The sequence below is a fragment of the Ochotona curzoniae genome, unplaced genomic scaffold, assembly GCF_017591425.1.
Source record: "Ochotona curzoniae isolate NIBS_2020 unplaced genomic scaffold, NIBS_Ocur_1.0 contig_1014, whole genome shotgun sequence".
Lineage (NCBI taxonomy): Eukaryota > Metazoa > Chordata > Mammalia > Lagomorpha > Ochotonidae > Ochotona > Ochotona curzoniae.
Genome location: NW_024464920.1, coordinates 40,160,640 through 40,179,221, shown reverse-complemented (window position 1 = coordinate 40,179,221; position 18,582 = coordinate 40,160,640). Strand labels below are relative to the sequence as shown.

General features: G+C 42.8%; 1 protein-coding gene across 1 annotated transcript in view; it reads right to left on the bottom strand.

Moving 5' to 3' along the window:
• The window catches only part of STAB2 (stabilin 2), a 116,959-nt gene that overhangs the window by 36,574 nt on the left and 61,803 nt on the right, over positions 1–18,582 (bottom strand). The window contains exons 30-42 of the mRNA XM_040988004.1: positions 18,340–18,454; positions 15,674–15,751; positions 12,171–12,269; positions 11,977–12,084; positions 10,581–10,712; positions 8,534–8,662; positions 7,300–7,356; positions 6,224–6,319; positions 4,814–5,009; positions 3,350–3,445; positions 2,208–2,253; positions 1,253–1,329; positions 443–568 (exon numbers count right to left, since the gene is read on the bottom strand). Of these exons, the coding sequence (XP_040843938.1) occupies positions 443–568; positions 1,253–1,329; positions 2,208–2,253; positions 3,350–3,445; positions 4,814–5,009; positions 6,224–6,319; positions 7,300–7,356; positions 8,534–8,662; positions 10,581–10,712; positions 11,977–12,084; positions 12,171–12,269; positions 15,674–15,751; positions 18,340–18,454 (1,355 nt within the window). The remainder of the gene's footprint in view (positions 1–442; positions 569–1,252; positions 1,330–2,207; positions 2,254–3,349; positions 3,446–4,813; positions 5,010–6,223; positions 6,320–7,299; positions 7,357–8,533; positions 8,663–10,580; positions 10,713–11,976; positions 12,085–12,170; positions 12,270–15,673; positions 15,752–18,339; positions 18,455–18,582) is intronic.

Below are 18,582 nucleotides of genomic sequence, written 5' to 3'. Positions count from 1 at the left end.
TGGGAGAAGTAATTATAGTCTCCAACATCAAGGTTATAGGGATCAGATTCAGGCTGAAATTTGCCCCAGAAAAAAGGGAACAAAAGACACACAACAATGAACTGCGACATCCAACCTCAGCTCCCCTTCCAAAGTGAGTCTGGGATATTATGTGCCTTCATACATGAGAGGTCTTCTAAATATTCCTGAAAATGCACTACGATGCAGCTTTTTTTTTTTTAAACACCAAAATCAACTTCAGTCCCATCATCTTCATTATGACTGTCTGCAGTCCTGTTTCCTCCCTGGGGGACATCCCCATAGCTTCCTGCATTCCTGCCCAGTGAACTGCCAAGGAGCCTGGTGGTTGGATCCTAGCAACAGGAGCCTACATGTCACAGTTGGTTCACAGGTTCTGACCTGACCACCATTTCCACTGCACTGTCAGGGAACAGCCACTTACCCAGGCACACGATGCCATCACCCGTATAGCCCGCCTTGCACATGCATACTCGGCTTCCTGGGGTGGTCCTTTTACAGTAGGCCTTGGCAGAGCAACCCCCGTTGCTGATCTCACAGGCATCAATTGCTGCAGAAGAGAGATGATCATGGAGCAGAGGAAGAGGGAGGGATGGTTTCAGTGATATCTCTGTATGCCAGCAGATGATAGCACACACACTCTGATGTTCAAATAAATGAAATTTAATTTAAAAAAAAGGTGCCCAGTGCAAATACTTGAGCTAACAAAAATGACAAGAGCTTAGATTCAAGAGGGAGGAGTATGACCATGAATCTGTGTAGCAGGTGCGTCACTCTGTTGTTATGTATGGAGAGCTCATTATGAATGAGCTAATGTGTCTTAGAGAAGTGAAAAGACTCCTCCTGAGAGCCAGGCAGGTCAGGGAGGATAGACTAAGGTTCAAACTCTTCTCTGTTCCACCCCAGAGCTCTGATGCCTCAGCTGTGCTCTAGGCCAATCACGTTTGGAGCTTTCGAAGCTGCCTGGATGATGCTCATCGCAGTCAATGCTATGAATCTGCTCGGACTGCAGTGTGATTGTACCTCAAAAACAGGTGCAATTGTCCAGCCCCTCCCCAAAACAACATGTGTCATACACAAACACCTTGCTATTCCTATCCCCGCTGGCTCCAAGACAGGACATGTCACTGTCCATTGTGGGCACCAGGTATCCAGAGCACAGTTCTCTCAGCAGTCAGGCAAAGTCTGGATGTCCCCCCCATCCCCCAGCCCCGCCAATTCGCTCCTCACTTGCCTGTGCAGACTGTTCCGTTTCCTTGGAATCCTGCCGCACATTTACACGAGCCCGTGCCATCTGGATTAAGAAGGCAGCTTCGAGGAGGAAGGACAAATGGTGTTAACAGAAAAGCAGTCAACCCCTCTCCATGGGACTCCCAACACTTCTTCATCTTCAGCATCTTGCTCTCACCAGCCACCCAGGGGGCCTGTGTTAGGCTTGGGAGCCCAGCACATGGTTGATGCAACCCCACCACAGTGTTTCCTGCAGCCATGACCACAGAGTGGCGTCTACAGCATCAGCTCAGGACCAAGGAGAGGAGCTGCCAGCAGGCTAGAGCCTTCAACATTACTCCCTGTCATTAGCAACCTGTTCAACAGCTATAGCAAGGCAGTCTTACTATGAGTCCTATTTATTGATGAATAAACTGAGGCATAGCAGGATTTTTTATTTACACTTTCGTTTTAAGTAACATAGTTTATAGTTATAATTCTTATAATGAGATTCCTCCCTCCCTCTCCCTCCTCCTCAATTGACTCAAGGTGCATGCTTCAGTGGAAGTGACTGAAGTTGACTTAGAATGCAGGACTAACTCCAACTGTGGCTTGTTTATTGATTCACTAAGCATCTCTCGAAGACTTGATGTAAGACTCGATTAAGGTGGTGAGCAAGGCTCGCTGAAGTTGAGTCCACTGATGCCTTGGCCTCTGTGAAAGTCTCCAGGCGTGTATGGAAAGTGACAACTGGCATTTTTGTCAACGTGCCCGGTGAGTCAGACAGTAGCTTGTTGACAAGGCTGGATCTTGCCAGCCAATGGAGGCCTCTCCAGAGATATTTTTAGTTTCTCACTTAAATTCATTGCAAATTCCTAGGAACAATATCAGAAAACTAGTCTAAATGTGGGCCTGGAAGGGACACTTTGGGGAAAGGATCCTCTTCCCAACATTCCCAAAAAGGGCCCAGGGGCACCTACTTGGCACTGGTGTGACAGGTCCCATTGCAGCTGTCTTTTGTGATGGCTGAAAAAGAGAAGCAGTTGTTGTGTCAGTCTCTTTCACTACATCTCACTTCAGAGCTTCCTTTTAGTACTTGTGCTCAGAGAAGATTGACTCCCTTGGAAGTAACTGGTATACACCATAGATTAAACAATATGTTAAACTACATGATCATGGAAGTCCTTCTGTACTTGGCTTCTAGTGAGGTTAGAACTAAATTTCAAGGCCAAATATATTGATAGAAGTGTCCTCCTTCAAATGTGACTGTCAGCCTTAATGGTTTGTTGTGCGTGGCCCTTGGCTGGGTTTGATTCTCCACTTTTATTTATGTATGCCATCCAATTAATTCTAGTTAATCTGTCCAGTTTTTGATTCTTTTATAAGCAAGCAAACATGTAACATTTAAATTTTTGTTGCTGTTTAGAAATGGCTCATGGTAGGAAGCATCTTGAATGACTTTGATTTTCATATAGCAGTAGGCTCTTCCAATTAGAAGTCCAGCTAACAGACCCTGAAGGTTGGAGAATAAATTGATGTTTCTTCTGAAGGTCCACTTTGGCTACAAGTAGCAAATTTTCTCCAGGAGTACCAACCAGCCTGATTCAGAAACCCCATCTCTAGACATTTAATCAAATAAATTAATAAGACAAATGCAACAAAGACATGGGGTAAAATGTCTTTGGGGTAAAATATCAAAAATGATATTATAAAAGCAGAAAACTGGTGGCTACAGTTATCTAATGGAATATTAGTTTGGAATTAAAACATCTTTTTGCCTACTATTATCTATTTTTTACTTACTTTTATCTACTATTATCCATTATCCATTGCATATTGTGAAGTGGTTACACATAGTATACTGACTATGACCACCAACATATACATATGTATTCTTAGAAAAGTATTGGGAGGCTAGCACAAAATATCAGTAATAGTTCTTTCCTGCCTTGGGAGCATTAATGATTTTTATTTCCTCTTTTATGATTTTCTTTGTTCTGCATACTTTTTTGCTGCAAAAATGAATTATGTTTCTAACCTGTTTTATTTTAGAAGGACAAATATGTAGCTGCTGAGAATTAAGGTCAAGAACAGATCTTAAATACAAAAGGTTGGCTCTTACCACTGTCGCATCTCACCCCCCGCCAGCCAACATCACATTCACAGGAGCCGTCACCTGACAGGCCTTGGTTGCATCTTCCGTGGACGCAAGAACATGCTGAGTGAAGAGACCCCCACAAGTTATCAGACCCTGACTCAGGTCTACATGTCATTTTTCATTTTCTGGGTTTGTGTGATTGCATCTCATGCTGCAGCCTGGTTGTAGGCTCACTACCTTTGGGCTGGAGCCACAGGGAGGGGAGGAGTGCAGAAGACAGTCTAGCAGGCTAACAGGTAAACCAGATCCCACTGCAACAATGGGTGTGACCCACTGTGGGTGTGACCCACGAAGCAGAAGAGTGACCTCAGGCAGGGTTAGAGGAGGGTTATGTGGTCCTTTGGAAATGATCGGGTGTTTAAGTGGACTCTCAAGAGGCCCACATGGCACTGGATTTCTGCAACTGTGTGTGTCACCACTGCTTCAGTAGCATGGCAGTGTTGGTTCTTTGCTTCACAGTAGGGTTATGAGTCACGCTGATAACAGGATGAAAGCAAAGGATGACCCCAGCCTTCCTCTGCAGCATTCATTTTGTGAGTTAGCTGGATCCCAGGGAGCTTTCTTTGGTTCCTGTGTTAGGAATTCCTGGACAAATGTAAGCATATAATTCCTCCAGAAAACACAGGGCAAAGGACAATAGGATTCCATCATGTATGGCCCAATTATAGTATTTTTTTAGTATATTAAAATTGTCTGGCTTGACCAGCTGGTGAGAAAGTGGTATTAACCAGGTCAAGTTTCTGTACCAGGTTTTAGGACTAGGTAAGACAAAATTTTGTTTTCTCACCATGGATTGGGAAGCCTCTTCTCCCAAGTTTGCCTGCTCCCAGGAATGTCTCTGGACACAAGGAGGGCAGGGTGGGAGGGTGTGCAAATGCAGATGACTTGGCTCACACAAGTCACAATCTTCACAAAAATGACTTAAAAGCCTATGGCTTGCCGATGACAAGCCAATAGGAAGGATGGCACAAACTCAAAGTGCTGAGTTGGTTGCATTAAAGTCCCAGGTGTGCCTCTCCGGTGTGACCCTGGGGGAGTCAGTTATCATTTCTTCCTCAGTATCATCCTCTGTAGAATGAACGTAGTAATACCAGCAGATACAAGGCTCGTGTGTAGCTTAAAGGAGATAATTGAACAACACCTGTAAGGGTACTTTTAACTGTGATGACTAGTATATACAAATATGAGCATTGAAACCTAGTTGGGTTGGAATGTCAGTGAATAAAGCAGGTACAGGTTGGTGACTGACAATGTTTGGGAACCCTGCCCTATGCAAATGACAGATATTTTTCTAATCCATGAGGATCACAGCAGGTGGGAGAGAGGCTGGTGTGAGAGTGTATGCCTCATTACAGTGTTTCTGTGCATTCCAGCTCAACTTCTGCAGGTTGGGGGGCTGGCTAGCTGGGGAGGTGGTTGGGCCCATACCTTGATCACAGTGGATACCATACTTGCCCTCGGCGCAGTTCTCGCAGGCTGTCCCACCGAAGCCCTCTCCACACTCACAGGTACCTGTGCCATTTATGCCATCCAAGCAGATTCCATTTCCAAAGCAGACATTCTGTCCTTTCCCAGGGCAGGCCTGGCACTGGGGTCCAAAGTACCCAGCGCAGCAGGCCCTGGTCTGAAACACAAGGTCAGAGTTAGACATGGGTCTCTACTCTCCTGTTTTGTCCAGCCTCAGTGTAGAGACTGCTGGTGGGAACAGGTGTGTGCCTGTGTCTTTGATCCCTAGGGGTTGGTAGGCAGGTATGGTGGCAACCTGCCCTGAGGATGGTGTGAGGCTAGGCAGCTTCTGGGGCTACTAGGAACAGATTGAGGTCTCCACCAAGAAGGCAGGAAAGAGAGAAATGAAAAAGGCAAGTAAGAAAAGTAGATGAAGAAAAAAAGAAAGGCAGAGGGACATACAGACAAAACACCGAGTAAGAAGAGTGATGCTTCAGTGTGGGAGATGCGGACCCTCAGCATGCCTAAGCAAAGCCACTTACCACTGAATCATATTTCATTGACTACTCTACAGTGTGGTCATATATATACATCTATCTCATAGTTGGTGAAGGGAACCCTGAACATCTGCCTGTGTTTTAGCCTGCTCCTACTCTTGAATGCATGGAGGCATGCAATCCTCTCCAGCTGAAGTGCTGCACCACCCCAGCTCTCTTAGGATAGGCAGATGTCATGTAAATCCTCCGGGGAAGAAGCAGAATGGAAGTTACAGCATGGTCTTCAAGGTGCCAACGCAATGGCCAGAAGTGCTTAGCTCTGCAGAGCTTCTTTCTAGGGGATGCTCCCTCAATGGGGGCCACGTCCTCTGTCCCTTGTGCTGATAAGCAGCCATAGAGCTGTCTTGTTGTCAGAACATGAGGTCCTATTAGCCTCTCTGATCTCAATTTCTTCATGCATTCTCTCCCTCCCTCCTTCCCTTTTTCCTTCTTTCCTCCCCCATCCCTCCCATGTATTGGTTCATTCCCCAGATGTGTGTAATGGCCACAGATGGACCTGAAGCCAAGAGCAGAGCGCTCAGTTTAGGTGGCAGGGTCCCGACCACTCAGGCCATTACTCCTCAGGGTCTGCACTCAGAGCCAAGAATGGAAGCCAGGTACTCCAACATGGTGCACTGGCAAGCTGTATAGTTTAACACCCATTTTTCAGGCCCCTGATTTCTATATCCTACAATTGAGTATTGCAGCTTTACCCATTTCTGACTCACAGGGAGTTTCCGAGCTTTACTGCTAACGCTGCATTTTTAAATAATGATGGGGAAGAGAAGGTGGTGTGAAGGTCACAAGCAAAGGAATTGAAGGGTCTAATGTCCAACTGACTGATTCATATACTCACAATGACAGTTTTCACACACTTTGCCTGGCACCCAATGAATATGGAACGTTTTCCCATGAAATACAGTGTATAGATACATCTCTTTGTCTCGTTACCCTGTGACAGAAGAATGATTTTGTCAGCTTTGTAGTCAAGAAAAAAGTTCTCCAGTCTCTAAAAGTGAGTAGTTGGGTGACACATAGTGGTCTTTCTGGTTAGAATGTTCTGGAAAGGGAGTTTGATGGCTTCTTCCTGCTACATCATATGCAAACCAAAAAAATCACAATGTTGGCTGTCAGAAATCCAGGTGGCAAAATATGAAAGATTATACATTAAAGTAATATCCTTTAAAAATACTGTAGAAAGATAAGAATTCTTCAAATTTAGAAGAATCAGAATAAACCAGATCATATTGCTTCTCAGCCATAAACATGGGTTGTTCTAAACCTTGATATCTATTTAAAGTATTTACTGGATTATGGTCTACCTTGGTCTGGGAAATGATTAAGGCTACTTGCAAAGACTCATAATATGTAAAATTAAATAACAAATCAAGTGAGAAAATTGTCATTTGTTATCATCATAAATTATCATGCTATGAAAGGTGCAGAAATATTTATTTTTTGCAATGGTTATCATTTCAAATACACAAGTACAAGAAATATGGACTGCAAATAATTCTAATATGTCTACCTCCTCCACATATGCCACCTGCTTCCATGGGGAAGTTAGTTGCCAGTTGAACTATAAAAGGAAATCAGGCAGGTGGGATGTATCCAGGCTGGATGTGTTTTTGACTGTGTCTTCTTTGATAAAATTTCTTGCTGCTGCTCCCAGCTGGCAACTGGGATTTGGAAATACAGGAGTGAGACATCTTTTCTGTGCTCTCTGATGAAAACCCACTTCTATTTGTGGATAAAATTTTACTTGAGTCCAAACAGATATAAGACCTTACACAAAGATGCATTTGTGTCACATGGCAAAATTAAATGAAGTGAAGCCATGAAGGCAAAGAAAATAAGATATGCTTGGGACTCATTTTTCTAGTTTGGATTCCCTCAGATCTAGAAAATTTCACCAAAGCAGACAAAACTTACAAGTGGTGTCGTTCCAAGTGGGCAGACGGGTTTCTGAGAACATGTTCCACACTTGCCCTTGGTGAAATACACAAAGAGAACATCCTAACATTAATTCTAGTGTAGAATTTAAAGCTTTTTTTTTTAAAGCACTCAGAGCAAGTGGTTTCAGAACGCAGAGTTAGTCAGCTGCTCAGCCACGTCCATGCTCTTAGAGAGAAACCCTTGAAACACCTTGGGTGGTATATGTTCGAACATTACTTTTCTCCATAACACTCTTCTGCCTCTACTAACCGTTTAAAGTGTGTGAAAGTGTTATATTATTTAAATCATAATTCCATTATCAACAACCCTCATTTATTGAAACTATTTAATGAATTGGAACAGAGTTCAGAAATGACTGAACCACATACAGTGTTCCACCCCGGAAGGCGCTTGGCCCAGCTGGAGCGTATGGAGGAGAGGTGCTCAACAGGAATAACAATACCACTGCAAATGCTAAGGATGGCACAAATTCTCCCTAGAATAGGAGGTGGCCAAGGAGTCTGTTCTGAACTTGGTACTATTGGACAATGTTATAGATGATATAGGTTTCTAGCTGATTGCTCAGATTTGAACCCTTTCTCTGCCACTTGCTAACATGTGAATTACTTATTCTCTCTGTGGTTCACTGGCTCATTTTGCCCATACGTAAGAAGAGTATAGTGATAGTACCTGCTTTGTAAGGTGCAGTGAGGATTACTTGAATTAACACATGTAAAATGTCTACAGTGGTCCCGTGCACACAGTACCCAATAAATGGATGGTTATTACTTTCACTGAAAGATTCTATGGACCAGAGTGAAATTTCTCCATTATTGCATGACATGTTACACTGAAATTGTCCATTTTTATTTCTAGCGGATGAGTTTTGGCCAATAGCTGCCACAGGTGTACCACAGTCCTCTTGCTGAGCCCGTGCTAGACAAAGCTTCTTTTCTCTCTGGGAAAAGTCATGGCTTCAGGATTTCAACACAGCTCTCCCAGGGACTCATCACGGTGCAATATATTACATAACTCATGAATCCTTCGAGTGCAGGGATTAGTTTTGTCTTTGTAGAATCACAGCCTGACATACTCCCTGGCTCACACACTGTTTTTTTTTTTTTTTTTAAGTAAACTGAAATACCCTGAAAGAGAAGTCTTATTGTTAAAAATAATGATTGAAAAAAAAAAAACATGCCAACATCCATCATCAATGTGGGATATAACTTACTCGTGTAATAGTCGTGTTATTATTATCGCATCTATTCTTCTGAATTTCCAGAACCTTCCCCAAGCCATGGATCACTCCCTTGTCAGTGGCTACATTGGTGTAATTGATTGGAGCTTCATTTACATATAGCTGTGAACAAGAGGGTTAAATGTGACCTTTTATCATGGTGGTTTGAAAGAATATAGGAAGGTGAGACTGGAGACTACCAACGTGGTCACTGCCTAGGAGATCCTCTCATACCCATCTGGAGGGCAGCACATCGCAGTGGAAAGAACTCAACCCAGGAAGGCAGACTCCAGGTAACAGTAGTATACTTGGCACTGCCTAGCCATGTGACCTGCAGTTAATTGCTTCTTCCTGAATTATTTTTTTCCCCCTTTGTAAAACAAAAATTGATCTAGATCATCTCTAGGGTCTTTCTCCATCTCTCAAATGAGTTAATTTCTGTTTGAAAAATACTGTGTCTTTGTGTTAGTTCCCATCAGCAACCTGGCTCCACAGACATGCTCAGTGTGCTGTTGACTGGCAGGCCAGGAGGGATGGGTGCCGGGCATAACTAGGACACTGGAAAAGCAACTTGCCTTTTCAGCTTATCTCTACATCATGGTTAATTTCTAAGCAACCCTTAAAAAAGGCCACATGACAGTTAACAAGAATAGAAGTAGTTAGGTAAGAATTTCAAAGAATGATGTGTATGGATTTGTTTTTGCTTAGAGCATCAGGAAGCATTCAAGACCCAGAACTAAGTCAGGATTTTACCATAACTGTATAATGGGGACTGTCATATCTAGTAGCATGTTATTTAAATTCATGGCGTTGTAAATTTCTATTTTTCTTCCTGTTGTTGATTTTGTATTGTGGCTTTTCATTTAAGGGGATGTAGAGTAACTGTGTACGGGAGACTATCAAATCCAGATGTGAGGATATAACAGTATGCATCTGTACTTCCAGATTAATGATGGACTCCCAATGAAACTGTTTACTATATCTTGACAATAGGATGCTGGAACCTGCCATTGTCCATGTCCGCAATGATGGACATATGACTGTTTATGAAGAATTATACTATAGTAATAATATAGGGGAACTCAGTATATGTGGGGAGACTTGGGGAGAGGGTAAGGGAAGTTCCAGGGCCTATGGAACTGTATCATAAAATGATAATAATAATAAGTAAAATAAAAAAGAAAAAAGGTTATATAAAGATATGATTATTGTTTTCATTTCACTTATATTACTGTGGAACTGTAGACGTCCTAATTTTTACTTGCTGAAAATTATGGTTGGCAGCAAATTAAATATGTGTACATAAGAGAAAAAGAAAGAAATGAGGGCTGAGAGAGAGGGCATGGGGGAAAATGTGGTTATCATCTTGGAACTGTATTATGAAATAAATGATATCAAGTAAAGAAGATTACGCTTTTTAGAAAACTCCAAATAAAATTGTTTCAAAAAGTTCTATGATTGAAGTTTCACTTCACTATAGTACTTGGTGTCAAATAATACTTGTTTTCCTGTGAGAATTTTTATTAGAATTACTTTTTGACTACTATGTTGAATTTTTAGATTGCATTTTAACTTAATATTTAAAATATTTGAGTATAAATTTATACTTAAGTTCATGATTGAGTTTCACTAATTTTTTAATGAATTACAAATATTAGGTATTATCTGAGATAAAAACTGGGATGCCAGCATGGTGTTCACTTGGTCGCTAGCATTACAGTTATGCAATTACAAGGCTAATTCATGTGGCTGTTACGTTTGTCATTAGGATCCTTCTGTATGTCCTGGAGCCAGTGCCACTCCTTGGGGATTAGGGTGAGTTCCCTGGGTTTGTTGCTTGGGTGTGTATATGTATATGTATATGCATACACACACTGATAGCAGGACAACATGGTTCAGTCATTGCATTATAGTTAAAACAGATAATTCTTTTGTGTTGGCAAGGTTTGGGAAACACTGATGAGATTCTCCAGCATGGAAGTGGCAAGGATTGACATGAGTTATGATATTGGTTCCTGGTTTTTAAGAAAAAGGATCACACCTGATTATTGTGGGAAAAGAAGCCAAGGAGGTAGGAGAAGCCCAGCATGGTCTCCCGGTGCATGCCCGGGTGCAGGTCATTCTTGAGGAGTTTCTTGTCCAGGACCACGTGATATTGGATGATGTCTTCCCCCTGGGCCACACAGAGAATTGAAAGTCAATCAAGAGATGAGCCAGTTTGTTAGGGATCTGCTTTACGCTGGCTGCACTGGGGGATTACGATGAGGATCAATGGCTCGTTGGGGTGGAAGTTCTGATGGAGGTGACAAGACCGATAGCTATTAACCACTAAAGGGAGCTGTGAAACATCACTTTGAGAACTTGCAGACTTTCCAAGCAGTTTGGTCAAGAACCTGTTTGGTGATTCTCAAACCTAGATAGAGGGTATGAAAGTTGGGGTGGGCTGTGAAGATGATTTCTTTGAGTGGACCTGCTGTGAATAGAGTGTCCCTATGACCCAGTTTTTTAGGGATCCTGAGGAGAGGTCCTCCTCAGGACGTGTCAAAAGGATGTGTCAAAGACTTTCCGCTGTGCTCCACCACCCTCTGCTGGGGTGACCTATAGGATTGGGGTCTGACTGGGGCGACCTATAGGATTGGGGTCTGACTGGGGCATAAGCAGTCTAACCAGGGGCTGCTGCTTCCAGCTATCTTGGCCCCTCTTGTTTGCACTGGCAGCTGGGTTGTAGAGCAGTTTCCTATCACTAGCAGAAGTAGCCTTGTCATGCCCTCCAACCGTTGGGACACAAGTTGGGCAGTTCCAGCTCCTTAGATGTCTGAGTTTTGGGCATACTGGCTCCTCCTCCAAACTCAGTCACCAGCCCCCTTTCTCTTGGGGTGGCTCAACATTCCTCTAAGTTATTGTTTTACTGCTTATAATCTTTGCTCATTTAGCCTTCAGATCTTACATGCCTTCCTGCAATTGCTACCTCCCCCACCTCTCTCCCATACAGCTTTGTACTCAATTAATAATTCATACACCTAAGACCTCTCTGCTCTGGAAACTGGTGTGGTTTGTGCCTCCTGATGGACCACAATTGACTCAGGGACTAGACTCTCTAGCTTCCCACCAGCACTAACAGTCCATCCCTATTAGGTCCCTGCTGCTGACACCGAACCAGCTGCTTTGGACCAGAAAGAGCAGTGGCTCCAAGGATCCTTCCTGGTTCCTAGCATGCCTGAACACTTGTGCATGGGGGTTCAAGTATGCCACTCAGGACGCACTAGCTCTGGCATGGGAGAGTTGTACAAGTGTGGGGGTGGTACTCCCGTGGGAGGCTATGTTAACTATGTGGATATGAACAAAGGGGTTAGATGAAAGGGTGGAAAGGAACATGACTGACACATTGAAAATGCTGAGCGTCTGAACTTTCCCGGGCTGGCTTTCCCAATACCTACTAGAGCTGTGACTTTTTTCTCCCTGATGTAATTCTCGATGGCGTTGTTGTTGGGTGCAAACACAGTGTAAGTGCTGGCGGCCTCAATTGCATTCACCAGATTGTAATGCTGTGGTGGAAAGAGAGGAGAGCAGGTGAGGGATTCCTGCTCCAGGCAGCCCAGCCAGGCCAGCAGGCAGAGCGTGAGCTACTTGCCATGAGGTATCCTCTGAAGATGGTGTAGTCCGGCATCTGCTCCAGCCGGGTGAGCAGGTTTGGTAAGGAACTGCTGAGACCTCTTTGGGGGATCAGCACCTAGGAAAGGGAGCCCCCAAATTCTGTTAGCACATGGTGCTGCAATTTGCTGCTTCCCAATACACACAGAAATCACATTATTTCCTGTGGACAGTTCAAAGAACTAACAGAAAACACTTAGGGGTGTTGCAAATACCAAATGAAAAATTCAGTTAATAATTCTTGGTATACTCTGGCTCCTGGTGAATGCTCAAACATCTCAATGATTGTTGAGGTACTCATGTTTTTGAGGGATACAGAGAGATGCGGCCCCATGCTTCCAGGTCATTCATTCTAGAGTGGCATAGGATTGACAGCATTGAAAGGATCTGGGGCCAGTGCCGTGGTGTATAACGCCAAGCCTCTGCATGCAACACCAGCATTCCAATGGTTGCTGGTTCGTGTCCCTGCTCTTCCACTTCTGATCTAGATCCTTGCTTATGGCCTGGGAAAGCAGCATAAGCTGGCTCAGGTACTTGGTCCTCTGCACCCACAGGGGAGACCTGGAAGAAAAGCTCCTGGCTCCTGGCTTTGGACCTGCTCAGCTCTTGAGGCAATCTGAGAAGTGAATTAGTAGATGGAAGATCCACCTCTCTCTCCTCTCTACCTTTCAAATAAAAATACATCTTTAAAAAATTAAAAGAGAGCACAGTACATCAAACAAGTTTCACTTAGAGAAAACCCAAGGAATTGAGAATGAAGCCATTTATTGGAAGTTCACTAGAGAGCAGGCATTGAGACAGGAGATGCTTGCTCTTTACAGATGAAGACAAATGAGGCAGAGAGAAGTTGAAGTTAGGTGACCTGCCCAAGGTCACACAGATAACTAAATGTCTAATCCAAAATTTTCTGCAACTCTAAAATGCCTCTTTTCTTTCTTTTTTTTCTGGAGAAGTTTATTTAAAAGTCAAGAGGAAGGGGAGGGGGGAGAGGGAAGAGAGAGAAGGAGGAGAAAAGAAAGAGGGATGGGGAGATAGAGACTTTGAGATATGCTATCTGCTATTCAATCCATAAACGGCTGCAACAGCCAGGAATGGGCCAAATCAATGTAGGAGCCAGAAATTCAATCAGGGGCTCTCACACGGGTGGCAGAGACACAGTGTGTGAGCTGCCATTTTTGCCTCCCTGGGTGTGCATTAGCAGGAGGCTGGGTGCAGAACAGAGGCTTAGACCCAGCCACTCTGTCTCATTGGCTACACAGGATGCCTGTTGCTAGACTGCACCTTCCTGCCTCTGTCATTTATGCTGATGTGGGCTGCTCAGGACAGGGAAGTTGCCACACAGGAAGTAGGACTTGAATAGACCCCCATGATAACAATGCTTAATACAAATAGATCAGGAATCTAAACCTAAGGCCTGAAACCATCAGATCATTAGAGGAAAACAGGGCAAGACATTAGTGCAGGGAAAGGCTTCTTGGATAAGTTCCTAGATGTCCAGGCAACAGAGGCAAAAATAGATAAATGGGATTACATTAAACTAAGAATCTTCTGAACGGCAAAGGAAATGCTCAACTAAGAGACAACAAACAGAATGGGAGAAAATATTTACAAACTATACACCTGATTAAAGATCAATATCCAGCGTGAATAAGGAGGTAAAGGAATAACAAAATAAGCAATTCAGTTAAGAAAAGGAGTGAGGATATGAGCAGGCATTTTTAAAAAAAGAATGAAATACAAACAGCCAACATAAAAGATGTTCTAGATCACTAGCCATTAGGGAAATGCAACAAACAAACAAACAAACAAAACCTCCAAAAAACGCAATTAGGTTTCACGTTACCCTGGCTGCAATGGCTATCATCCTGAAATTAAACAAATGCTGGTAATAATGTGTTGGAAAAAGTTACCCTGATCCAGTCTTAGTGGGAATGTAATTAGTACAGTCGTCATGGAAGGCAGTATGGCTATCCCCCAGAGATCTTCAAATAGATTGACCACATGACCCAGTCATTCCATTCTTGGGAAATTGCCCAAAGGAAATAAAATCAGTATATAAAAGAGTTATCTGTGCACTTATATATATTGCAGCTCAACTCACAATAACTAAGATATGGAATCAACTGGATGTCCAAATGATTGACTGAAAAAAGGAATTATGGTATATATACACGATGCAACACTGTATTTTACTCAGTTATAAAAAGAATGAAATCCTGTGTTTAACAATAACATGGCTGCAGTTGTAGACCATTATGCTTAGTGAAACAAGGCAGTTCCCAACAAATACATATTTCCCCTGATTTGTGATAATATACAGAGTCTACAAATGTAATGTATATGAACAAAGTTGACTTTCTGAGGTGATTATTTTTATAGGCCCTTGTCTCTGCTCCCGTGGAACATAACGTGTTCTACTTAGTAATTGTTGAATTCTTTATTTTGTGGCAGGATAAGCTTGTGGTGATAAACTGAAAGCATGTATGTTATCATAAAAATTAAAAGAAAAAATAAGGAAGGAAGAAAACAGAACAGAGGGTGGGAGTGCATGAAGGAGGGAGGGAGGTGAGGAGTAATATGTTCTTTGAATTGTATATATAGAATCTACGACACTTCTTTATGTACGGAAAAATAATGTTCAGTGTAAGAGATGGGTCGAAGTGCTTTTCTACTAAGAAGAGCATGTTCCTCAAAATCTAGGAGCAGAAGAGTTAATTTTATTTTTATTTTTTGTTGGAAATCCAGGATTGGAAAAGAGCCCATGACATTCAATGTGATGTCACATAATGTGATGTCATAAATCTGACATGGCTCTCTGCGAGACAATCGCTCACTCAGACATGTTGTGTTTCTCAGTGCCTCTTGGTGCTGCAGGAGAATTGTAAACCCTTGCAAAAGCAGGTACACAGGAGTCTTACAAATACCCTCTTTTCTCTGAAAGGAAGCAGTTGACCTTTTGAAGGCTTAAAATAAAAAAGGGAACATGTAAGTGCCAAGTGAGGATATGTTTAGTTAAAATGCAATTAGCTAATTGCTTTTCCCAATCTTTGACATTCCTAAAGTTCCTAAATTCTATCCTTTTAAACTAAAGATTCTAACATAGTAACTGCAAATTACAGGATAGCTGACAACCCTGCTTCTTATTCTGCCTATATTTTACCTTTGGACAATGTAGAATTAGAACATACAAGAAAATGAAACTCATACTTTTCTATTTTTCCATTTTTTCCCTTAGGGCTTTCACTAGCTCATGCTTTTAGTGTGTACTAATGCAGAGAACTGAATAGTGATATGATGGATAATGGTAGCCCCACATTCCGACTGTTGGAGAATATATGACAGGTAAACGGTTGCTGAATTTTACAGAAATAATAGAATTTCTAAATGGTTTAAAAATAAATGGAAGGATACGCAATGCTTTTCTATTGAGCAGGGTAAATAACATAGCCGAGCTGTCACCAGGGCGGAAGGTGGAGTTCGTACCTTGTTGATGATGTGAATCACGCCATTTGTAGCTGCGTTGTCACCATCCACAATGGATGCTCCTTCAATTGTGATATTCTGTAAATGTAGACCACAAGGGAAAGTGAGTCTCTGGGGAGTGCACCGGAGACTGATTCATTTTGAGTGGCACTGGTCTGTACAGTTTTTGGTCACAACTCACCATGAGAAATATCTTTACATGTGTTCCATTAGATCTGTCTCTCATGCACAGAGAGAGAGACAGGGATACAGAGAGAGAACTCTCGCTTACTATGTGGGAGGTCCTCTGATCTTCAATTCTACTCTATTTTGCTAAAAGTGCTGACGGATGTTCATTCAAGTGCCCCTGCAGCATGAAAAGCCCCCCAGAGTCAGGGCTGTGGTGCAAATGTGTGTCCCCTGGTGCCTATTAGTCATGTACCCCAACTCCTAGGACTTCACTCTGTGACTTTCTTTGGAAACCACACCCTTTCAAAGGTGGTCAAATTGAAGCAATGAGTGAGGTCACCAGGGATATTATCAGAGGCAGCAATAGAAGAAGACCATGGATCTTGAAGATCAAGTGCCAGCCAAGGAGAAAGGCCAGGAGCCTCTCTTTCTGGCATAGGTGTCAGAAGGAGCCAACCTTGCCGACACCTTGCTTTGAACTTCAAACTTCCAGAGCAGTAAGACAACACATTTCTGTTGTTTAAGCCACCGAGTGTGTGGTCCTTGGTTTTGGTGGGCTCAGCAAACTAGTACAGACAGTTACTGACTTTTCTGGTCAGAATTCAGTCACTTTCAAGACTGTTAGATAAGGATTGGGGTTAAATAAGCCCCAGTACCCACCCAGTCACCAAACCACCCTGACAACAATGGGCCTCCACTCCCTCTGGTTTCTTTCCTTCTCTTCTCCACAGCATGACCTCTACTTTTTTGAAATTCCTATCAGGAACCCTAAGTGAAGAAGCCAGTTGTATCATTCTGAACAAGTCCTGAATCACAGCTCTAGAGCCTCTCTTGAGAGTATCCCTGGCCTGCTTGCACATTGCTTTGGATTCATGGGAAATATTTGCATTAGAGGAAGAACAAAATGCAAAAAAAAAAAAAAATTTGCACCACTGGGAGCAGGTGTTTGGTGGAGAGGTTAAGATACTGTCTGGGATGTCAGTGTGCCTGAGTTCAGGACCTGGCTCTGCTCTGAATTCCAGATTCCTGTTAATGTGTGCCTTGTGAGGCAGCAAGGACAGCTCAAGTACTCAGGTCGCTGCTACTCAATGTGGGAGATCTGGATTGAGTTCCTGGTGCCTATCTTTGGCCTGGCCCAGCTCCAGCTCTTGTGGGCCTTCTGGCACTGAACTAGTGGAGGGGAGAGCCATCTGCCTGTGTTTCAAATGAAATGATTAACAAAAGAGGTCTTTCCTGGTGAGTTCATATCGATCAGGAATCTGATTTAGCTTTGAATCAATAGCACCTGGGATACACCTTCTCGGGGTGAGTGTTCAGTTCATGATTCAGTTAATTGATTCTAAGAGAATCAATGTTGTAAAACACCAGTGGATTAGCATGATTGTAGAAATGTACTCATTACAAACACCCATATGAAAACCACGTTACATGCTTTACATTTATATATACACATGTATATGTATATTTTAAAAGAAACTCAATGTCACTATAATTATCATAATGTGATTTAAAAAAAACCCATGGGAGCATATGTAACTGTTCTGTTTTCTAAAGCAAATCGTCTGAGGAAGCACATTTAGATAGGGACTAGCAACATGATCCACGATCTTTCCTACAATGCTCATTCCAAGGGAACAGAAGTGTAATTCTCATTTTTGACTGTGGCCCATGGTCCATGGACATAGCAGTTCTCACTTTCCAGTGCACGCTTCATTCTCAACTTGTGCAATTCAGACACATGGGACTGGCTGGGGTGCAGCACACCAAGCCACAGCCTGCAATGCTGTATTAGAGTGCTGGTTCAAGTCCCAGTAGCTCCATTTCAGATCCAGCTCCCTGCTAATGTGCCTAGGAAAGCAGAAGATAGCCCAATCATTTGAGTCACTGCCACCCACATTGGAGACCTGGATGAAGTTCTAGGATTTGGCTTCAGCCTGGAACCTTCTATACTGAGTCAGGACTTCTGCATAGAATTTTAAATTTGACTCAGTATAGAAGGTTCCAGAGGAGGATGGAATCTTTTCTAGGGCTGGACTTTTTCTTGGGCACTGCCTTGCTTTTAGCACCCACATTTATGCCTGCCTCATAATATGTGTCCAATAAAAACTTGAATGACCTTTAGGGAATAGAAAATTTAAGTTATCTGTGATGATTCAATTGATAGGTTACTAGACACAATTTCTTAGTTTGTTATGTATCAGAACAAAAGCTGTGAACGTGCACAAACTTCAGCCTTTTTCGATCAGTCAGTTTCTATTGGGAGAAGCCAGTCCTTGGGAAGAGGTCACATTTGATACGATTAGTTCTGTAGATTAATATGTGTGTATGTGATTCCATGTATATATATTGAGCATTGTTGCAGCTGTATAATCCTCAGATGAAGGTTTCATTCTATTTTTGTACCTGTTTGGAAGCATCCATGATGAAAACATTTAGGAATTTGCAGTGTGAGAAAACGTGTCATGATTCAGCAACATGCAAACCATGAGCTCTCTTACCCCATCCACCTTCTCCAGGCGCAGAAAGTGGCCCTGTAAGGATGTGGCAAGTTGTTCAGAAGCCGACAAGGTCTGCAAGTCTTCCACTCCATATGTGCCAAGAAGTGTGTGGTACCTGATATGACACATCACAAGGGTTGTAAGCAAATACCATGCATGAGGCAGTGCCCTGAAGTAGCTTAGAGAATAGGCTTCAGGGTCAGTCAGCCATATTCAAAACTCAAATTCCCCATGCAGCTGTTA